Raw genomic sequence first — 9,028 nt, forward strand, 5'->3', positions numbered from 1 at the left:
GTATGTGCATTGAAGATGTCCCCGACCTCCTCGTCCTCCTCCTCTAGTGCCATGTCCTCCCCTTCCTCGTGTGGCAACCATAACAAATGGTTCCACTAGGTCATGTGCTTCCTGAGTTTGAGATATTGAGGACACGCAGAAGGCGAGTGGTCAATGTTTTCGTGGAGGAGACCTCATGATTGGTCAAAAATTGATCTCTAAGATGATCAAAATCGGGATGTGGGGCACGAAGGATCAACACCATGTAAAATTTGTCTAGTTTCTTTTTTATATCCTCTAATGGGTTCGCTTCCAGAAACATCCTAAGTTCTTCAACAACAGAATGGGCTTCAACCATGAAGGACACCATATCATGGTCTGCCATTTTAAGAGATGCAAGCTTGTTCGTAGTGTCATAGAGACGTCGAATATCATTGGCATAAATGCTTTGAGTTTTCTTCCAAAAGGAGTGACAAGTTTTGAAAGCCCTTAGAGATAAAGTTTGGGTTTCACTGATTGCCGCAACAAGGCACACAACTAGAAATATGCCTGTTTCTATTGATCAGCTTTTTCATCAAGCACATGACTTCCATCTCGCTCAAGGTGGTCATAATGCCCTTGGCCAAGGAACCACATTTCAACGGCAGTAGATGATGGATGGATAATTTTTTCCATTTAGCTTCTCAGAGGTAATTGATGGACTTCTGAAGAAGGAAAGAATACTGTCAGACGCCATCTCTGAAGAAGACGAATCACACCAGCGTGGAACAAGAAAACCCTAAGGGTTTAGTCGGACAAAACTATGATGGCGACCGACGACTGGCAACGGTGGACAGCGGCCAATGGCGTACGACGGCGGCTAGCAACGGTGGACAGCGGCGGAGGGTAACGGATGGCACCGGATGGTGACGCCAGACATATGCTACGAGACAGAAACCAAAGCGGGATCGACCCGCTCTAATACCAACTTGAAAATTAAACTCTAAAATAATTCTAGAGGGCTTGATTGATCCTTTCATAATGTTCTATTTATAGGAATAAATTGATACAAGAGTACATGATAAATAGGGTAACCCTTGACACAATATAATGATGATAAATAAAGTAAATATCCTAACAAGGAGATAGACTTTTTAGTTGTTACAACAAAAGATGAGGGTGAAGCATATGGAAAGTCAGATGATTCTACAAGTGTAGATCTTATCTTTTTTGTAGGTTTGTTTTCATTCTATCATCATATATGTAATATTTTATCTAATTAGTTTTATACTATTAAATGGAATGTTACAATTTTTAAAACTAAATATATTATACAATTCAAAAAGTGTATTCTAAATTATATAATCTAAAAAAATTAAAATATATTATAAATTACCTAATCTAAAAAATCTAAAATTAGGTATTGACCTTAAACCTTGTTGACTAATTCCAAATTCAATCCAAACCGATTCATCTCAACCTTTAGTTTTGTCTTACTATTCTTAACTTTTAGTCACGAGTCAAATGGACTTAACATTATGCTCAGATTGACTCAATTCAATCTTTGATCTAGGTCAACTCGACTCAACCTTTAATCTAAGTCTATTCGACTCGATCTTCGATCTAAATTCACTCAACTCGATTTAAAGTGTAAACTAACTTGATTCGATCTTCAATCCAGAATAACTTATCCCAACCTTATGCTTGGGTCATCCGTCTTATTTTTTATTGGAACCAACTTATCTCAAGATTAGGCACCCTTCAATTGGACCAACTAGTCTGAATCTATTACCCAAAACAACTCTAGACCTTTAGCAAGAGAACCAGCCTTGGCCTTTGACCTTTAGCAAAGGATACTCACACCATCATTTTACCTTACACCTAATAGACACTTGTTACTAGGCATTTTATATTTTTTTATAACAATAGAAAAAAGAAAAAAACATATGGAGAGAAACTAAGAGAACCAGAATTGAAGGAAACTGTCTTTATGTGTGCTATAGAGAGATGTTCTGCATGTTGGAGTCGATCATTGTGTCCTCGTCACCGTTGGTGTGTTGTGGTGATTGTGCTCGTCACCCTTTCTCTACTATCATATAGGACGCGGTGGTCTTTCTTTTTTTGTCAGTGTGAAAAGATTGACGAACAACCGTTGTTGACGTGGCACGAAACATATTTTCTGTACATTGTTCAATTAATGGTTTGAAAGTCGAACTGATTTTTGGACTGTTGTGGTGTAACTGGAGCTATGTCAGTTAACCGTGACATGTGGGGTGATTTTATGACGACTTCGGTCTCTTTTGCCCTCTCGTCTCTCTAATTTTCACATCTAATAATTTCGCATTTTCATTACGTTTGAATTAGTTCATACACAGTACAAATAGCTGAGATGCGGAGACAAAGACATTTATATTCTATCATGCGTTAATGAGGATATTTGTCTGAGAATGCTGCTACTTTTATTATGTATATTTTTGTTCTTAATTTGGTAAATTTAAACAGTATTGAATTGTCAAGGTCCAATTGGTTATATTAAGATCATTTTTTTTCTAGATGTTTGGACTCTTTTAATATTTGTATTGATGCTCGCCAGTGTTCAGGAAGAAACAAGTGTTCCAGGAAAAAACCCAAGCGAATTTTGTGTTCTAAAGTTGTTCAATCAATGAAGTGTTATGATTTTTCTTGTTCTAAATTTGTTCAATTATTGAGGTTATCATCTTGCGGTACCTTCGTACGTAGGTCACACTTTTTCCTCAGTTTTTCTCTTATATTTTATATCCACTTTCCTAATGTTCCTCAAACAACACAATCAGTTAGGTTAGGGTGTTTGAGAGGATTTGCCACCTAAACTAGAAGAAAAGGTCATACAAAAGCAATCATCTTTGTCAGCATCTAGTATTTGAAATAATAATTTATTCTTTGAAAATTGATGTGTTTGACACAGCTATTGCTATTTGGCCACAATTGCAACCTAGGTGACAAATCTGTCAAACACCACAACGACCTTCAAGTTGTTCAGGAAAAATCAGTAGTAGTAAAGTGAATTTAAAATGAAAGAAATGCACTTACGAAACTATGTAACCTATAGAGCACAACAATAACATCCCAATACTTACTTGACCAACTTAAGAACTAAAAGAACTATTTTTTTTTTTCTTTAAACACTAGCGAGCATCAAACCAAAACTAAAAACAATAAGCATTAACCCAAACATTTAGAAAAGAAAAAAGGAAAAAAAAATCCTCTTCCAAACAACAATAGGACCTTAACAACTCAATAACTGCTTGAATTTACCAAAATAAGAACAAGATCAGAAATAAACTAGCAACATCTGAACATACTTTCTCAAACAAACATCATCATCAGCATTGTATAGAGCATACTGCTCGATTATAATGACTAGTCAGTATTTAAGGGGAAGGTCGATGAAAACTTTCTTTTTATAACTTAGCAAGTTTTCCTTCATCTCTGTTAACGTTCATGATTTTAAAGCGGAGATAGGATGCAGCTTAAAAGTTTGACGTTGTTAATAGCACTCTAGAACGATTGTTGGATCCACACTTAGATTCTGTATCCAACATTATGCATAAGAGCTGTATGAGTACCAAAAATTGCTATCGCAGCCATCCATACTCGCATAATCATCTGGACCAAATTGTGGCAATCTTTCAGAAAAGGCTTACATGATCCGGTCTTTGTGAATGAAATGGTAATACAAGACTAAACAAAATAAAATTTTCTTCAAATAACTTTGAATTTCTTGCTAAGAAAACACTCAGTGATGGAAAATCTCCAGTAATAAAATGTGCAAACCTTGGCTACCAATCATAGTTCGTCTTTTGGGGATTCCTTATAACATTGCTCATCCCAGTAATAGGGGAATTTCATTTGCGCTGCAGTGTGAGGCATGGACCAGTCCTCGTATGCAAATCTAGTCATAATAACCAAAACATTCATAATGAGTAATAAGAAGACAAATGATGGAAAGATATAAAGTTGTCTGCGTAACTGTCTCAGTATTCAGAAATATCTAAAGGAAAGCTATCCAGACTAAAAATAAAATAAAAATAACACATATAATTGAATTACTAAATCATAAGTCTGCATTATGAAAAATATAAAAACATATGGGCCCCGTGTTTAATTTTGAGGAGGGAGTGGCCAGCCCTACCCTTCCATAATAGGAAAAAACACATAATGCCACCTACGTAGAAAGAAGAGACGCACTTCAGTGGGAAAATATTTAAAAACTATATTAATTTCTATTGAATCAGTGACGAAGAACCGTCTCTCACCAGACTGATGATATGGTCCGGGTATAATGGTCACTCAATCGTTAGTATAAAATGGTTTGCACGCAGTTTCGATTTATATGAAATGAAGTCAAAGTCATTCTTAAAACAAACTACTCGTAGAGAACAACGAAATTCAATCTTTATCCGAACAAGAACCAAATCAAATAGAATTCTTAAACAAACTTCACACTAATAATCTTCTTTTGGTCGACTAAAGAACACATTGTGTGGAGTCACTGCAATACAAGCATAAAATTGCAATTCAGATTTTGGTTTATCCATTTAGTATGATTTCTTAATTTTGTTTTAAATAAAATCAATCAACATATATAAGAAGCTAGAGAAGAAAACAACATAACGAGCAGAGAATGAAAAACCAAGTAGAATACGCCTTTTTGGTATCCCATCTACTGAGTTACTAGGAAATAAGAATGCGTTTACTAATCACAGTAAATAAAGAGCTTCAGCAGTTTGCCATGTTTGGAAGAGCCAGGATAGGAGTTAGTAAAGTATGAATCATGGAGTAACTGGTACGAGAAGAAATACATACAATTTAACAGGTGGACGAGATATTATAACAAGCACTTGTAAATCCTCGTGTTCGTTGGTGTTCCAAAGCTGTAACACAGATTCTTTTAGTAATTTAAAAATCAACAGGGCACAAGAAGACCTTGACTAAACAATAAGTATCACCACCAAAGTGACACGTATTAGAGTAGAATATAAACAATGGAGATAGAACAAAGAAATTATAACAAACTCCCAAGAGTTATTTCATTCGCCCAACTTGCATTTCATTTGAACATCATTTGACATGGCACACAGGCCCAACCAAAGCTAGTACTCTTTCAATAAGCTCACGCATTCTAGTTTACAACACGGACAAGGAAAGGTTAGCCCTACATGCCAGCCTGCTATATTTTCTCAGGTAAAAGAAAAGTTTAAACTTCTTACAATATGATGCTCCCTAACAAGAAAAATTGTCAATAACATTACTAATAGCCATACATGCCAAGTTATCATTATCCAAAATACAAAAGGAAGTATCCATGACGTCTTATCTTTCCCTTTATCAACATTTCGATCTGTTAAAAACATATAGCACCTTACTTAATGCAAATGTACCAATTCTTTAGATTAAGTGATCAACAACCCATAACATTTAGAAAAATTGGCACTTAACATTCTAATGTTTATGACTTGTCCCGAAGATATTATTCTCAAGAATGTTTACAATCCTAAACTTTTTTACCAAAATCAAATTAAATTGGAGACGTCTCATTGTTGCTTAAAATGGTTTACCTGATGAACATCATTAACAGGAATATGAAATGTGCTATTTGTAAAGATAAAGTGCTCCTGCAGCTTTCCAGGGTATTTTCCATGCGAATCTGATGCAAGATAAAGAGTGCCACTCCCTTTGAGAACAACAAAAACCTCTTCACAGGAATGCCTATGAATTGGGGTGTATGTTCCAGGTGAAAATGTTTGAAGCCATACTTCAACCTGTTCGAGGAAAGTTTGGACATCATAGACCACACAGATAGCTGCAAAAAGGATTTAATACCTAAAGCGAGAGTAGTTTAGGACTATGAATTCTCCTAGTAAAAACTAAGTTTTTCTTTTACTTCTAAAAAATAATATAATAAAACTGAGTCTGCTTAGAAAAGTTTCTTCAGATGGATTTCCATGAGAGAGAAATAAGAAAAAAAACAAAATAAATTTTTCCATTAGCTAACATTAACTAATGTATAAATCAAAAATAAGAATTTAAAGAAGTTATGTAAAAGAGCTTCAACAAAATAGCTTATGAATAAGTTAATTTTAACTTTAAAAATAACTCATTTCATTTGTTTCTTAGTATTTTTATCTCTTACCAGTCCTTCTGTAAAAGTTTATACCAAGAACTTGTTTATCAATAACAAATCTATTGTTTCAATAAACAAACGGCACAACACAACAATGAAGTATTATAAACAATCAGCTGCTCCTTCAGTTAACTCCATTTTTCACATTTACTACTTGATACCTATCATTCAATACAATTTGGATTCATTTTTCTTAATATAATGTTAGTAATAACAGCATTTCACGATTGTCATATGACTTCTCATATAAAAAAAAATTAAGTTGGATACCTCCTTCAATCCATGTAATAATGAACCTGCAACAGTCATGTGAGAGAGTCCCGCCCTACCATAGTTATCCTGAGGAATCTCGCTGATATTTCTCACTAGTGGTAACCCTGTATATTTGTTGATTTAAAAAATGAACCCAGAAATTTTAATTGAGTAAAAAATAACACTGGTAGGTTGAACACTTTATCTTATCTAACAAAGAATTGCTAGATAGTAATCATCATTTGATAGCCAGACCAAACATCTCGGTAAATAAATAAAAATAAAGTCATGTACATGTCATGTTATGATATTAGCTTCGACCACCATATGTACTACTTACAGGAAAACATTAAGAATGCAAAATGAATAGAACTTTACTATACGTCAATTTTAGTTTATGCACCTCAACTTTTGGAGAAATTTCAAATTACGTAGGATAGTTTCTATAAAAATTAACTTTAGCTTACTGGAAATGTTCATTTTATTTATTTTTTTTCTTTCTTCTGACTTTTTGTTTTCTTTATATGTGTATAGAGAGAAGTTTATTAATAAATTTATCCAAATAAAACATTAAACTCACTCAGAATTATCAACAAGAGGCTGGTTCGAGTACCACTAGACTATGCCCTCTTAAACAAGATTTTGAGTTCGCGCTTTATAGATATGGTAAGCAAGTTCTGAATTTGAGCATTGTGGACAGAAAAATGTAATTGAGAAAGGAAACCCTCAAAAGGTGGTTAGGTTCTCTTACGGAAATTAGTTATTGGGAAAATCATGGATAAACAACCAAAAAATCTCTCACTCACGACGTTATTCGGCGTCCATTTCACGTCCAGAAAGACTTATTAGCATGGAGTTGTATAATAACAATGATTGTACTGAAAAATGAAGAGCCAGGTAACCATTTGCAACAATACAACTTAGAAATGCATGCTTATATAATAACAAAGCTAAGAAGAAATGAATTAGGTTGAAATAGAATGCCTATAATTTATATATATAGCAGGCACGAGTTAGTCGCAATGCCAAGACAAATCGTCAAACACGCACTGTGCAAAGCATAGTCAGCAACCTAATATCGTCGAAAGCATCACATTTTTATGCCGGATGAAGTGTTTGGTGAGAAGGAACACAAATCAGAATCCAAAAAATAACAATTACAAAGCTAAAAGACCGTTAAAAAGAAGAAATATCTATATAAGCACAAACGGAGAAAAGGGATGCAGAAAGAAAGTCACGAGTAACATGAAAAAGAGGATGGAAAGAATAATAAGCATAAGAACTAACCAGTAAGGGGGCATGGCGAAGAAGCTAGAACGAGTACAGAAAATGAGAAGAGACAGAGCAAAAGCAGCGAAGTCTCATAACGTTCTACCATCTTCTAACAAATCCTGGTGATGACGACGTGCACACACCACAAATTGCAGAGAAACACACTGTCTTACAACCATTTAATCACCTGATGTTTTGTTGTCGAGGCTCCACCGCCAAATATTGCTTTGTTTGGATGTGAAATATAAAACAGGAAAAGTAAACATAAAAAAAATATTATTTTAATATGATTTAAGATAGGTTTAAATATTTTTTTAAGTTTTTTTTTACTTTGTTCTGTTTTAGTGTTTACTATGGTTTAATTTTTATAATTTATGTTTAATTTAGTCATTTATGACGTAGTCTAAATGGTTAATTATGTAGATTATATATTAGCAGTGTTTAAATAAATTGTATGATTTTTACACACATGATTGGTCTAATACAATGTGGATTGGATTTAATTTAATTAATCAATTTTATTAGAAAGTCGTGAAAATCGTGTGGAGGTCATCATCTTTTTGGTTTTTTTGGTAATGGTTCACTAAAATTCTAAGGGATTCATCATCACTGAAATTCTTAATCTACGTGTTTTGCATTTTTTGGTTTTGCATATTTGTGCATGGACAGTGGTGGTGATTTAGGGCTTTGATTTGTGTTTTGCGATTTGGGTGGCACGTTAGATGGCCAACGATTTTGGTTTGTGTCTCGCAATGGTGGTGGAAGAGATTTCTGATGAACGTTTGGCAAGTGTACCAATCGTTATTGTAGTAACAAAATATCGTTCTTTGGGATTGAATGAGTTGAGTACTAGATTACTAATTCACGTAATTTTGAGCAACAAAAATATCAAGTTAAATGATGAACATAAACAAGTGATTGGAATTCAAATAATATAAACAATGTTAGAGAATTGATTTCATACATTTTCATATAAATTCCTGCCATTTTCAATTGATGTGTGAATTATAATTATCCACTTGAGTTTATTAAGAGCTTGTTTACCCCTAATTCCTTAGATAGATAAACTTATCTATTGAATTCGAACCCCCAATCCCTTAGGTCAGTTACAAAATTCAATAAAATCATGAAGAACAATATTATCTCAATTGCAAACTAATTAGTTATGCCCAATTTCCCAATTGTGACAACATCTAATCTGTTCTATTTATAATCGCAAACAATCCCCAATTTCCCAATTATGAAACTGTTCATAGAATAGACATTAGAACATAAATAGAACAGTGAGACAATTAAAATTAACAAAACATCAACTACATCAATCCTCTAACAAAAGGGAATTTAGTTCTGCATAATGTAAAATTCAAAAGCAAACCAAAAGAA

The 9,028-nt window shown here is 33.9% G+C and overlaps 1 protein-coding gene across 3 annotated transcripts; it reads right to left on the minus strand.

Annotated features, from left to right (window-relative positions):
- Positions 1-3,558: 3,558 nt before the first annotated feature.
- On the minus strand, positions 3,559-7,864 carry LOC108325137 (auxin-binding protein T85). 3 transcript variants are annotated; one of them, XM_017558151.2, is made up of 6 exons: positions 7,661-7,860; positions 6,392-6,498; positions 5,556-5,759; positions 4,804-4,871; positions 3,772-3,889; positions 3,559-3,603 (listed from the first exon to the last, which is right to left on the minus strand). In XM_017558151.2, exons 1-5 carry the CDS (start codon positions 7,749-7,751, stop codon positions 3,784-3,786), a joined length of 576 nt encoding a protein of 191 aa, XP_017413640.1. In that variant the 5' UTR covers positions 7,752-7,860; the 3' UTR covers positions 3,559-3,603; positions 3,772-3,783. The 3 variants fall into 3 exon arrangements, with proteins under 3 accessions (XP_017413640.1, XP_017413639.1, XP_052731399.1); XM_017558150.2 differs by having other exon boundaries at positions 3,559-3,889; positions 7,661-7,859; XM_052875439.1 differs by lacking the exon at positions 4,804-4,871 and having other exon boundaries at positions 3,559-3,889; positions 7,661-7,864.
- Positions 7,865-9,028: the final 1,164 nt, after the last annotated feature.

Source organism: Vigna angularis, chromosome 3 (assembly GCF_016808095.1).
Source record: "Vigna angularis cultivar LongXiaoDou No.4 chromosome 3, ASM1680809v1, whole genome shotgun sequence".
NCBI lineage: Eukaryota > Viridiplantae > Streptophyta > Magnoliopsida > Fabales > Fabaceae > Vigna > Vigna angularis.

What these genes read in the sequence shown, in the direction of transcription:
- LOC108325137 (XM_017558151.2), bottom strand. Translation starts at nt 7,751, where the DNA reads ATGGTAGAACGTTATGAGACTTCGCTGCTTTTGCTCTGTCTCTTCTCA. An exon ending in CTGTTAATGATGTTCATCAG is followed by an intron (nt 4,872 to 5,555) that starts GTAAACCATTTT and finishes TCTGTGTTACAG; the next exon opens with CTTTGGAACACCAACGAACA. An exon ending in TCTCGTCCACCTGTTAAATT is followed by an intron (nt 3,890 to 4,803) that starts GTATGTATTTCT and finishes TATTATGACTAG; the next exon opens with ATTTGCATACGAGGACTGGT.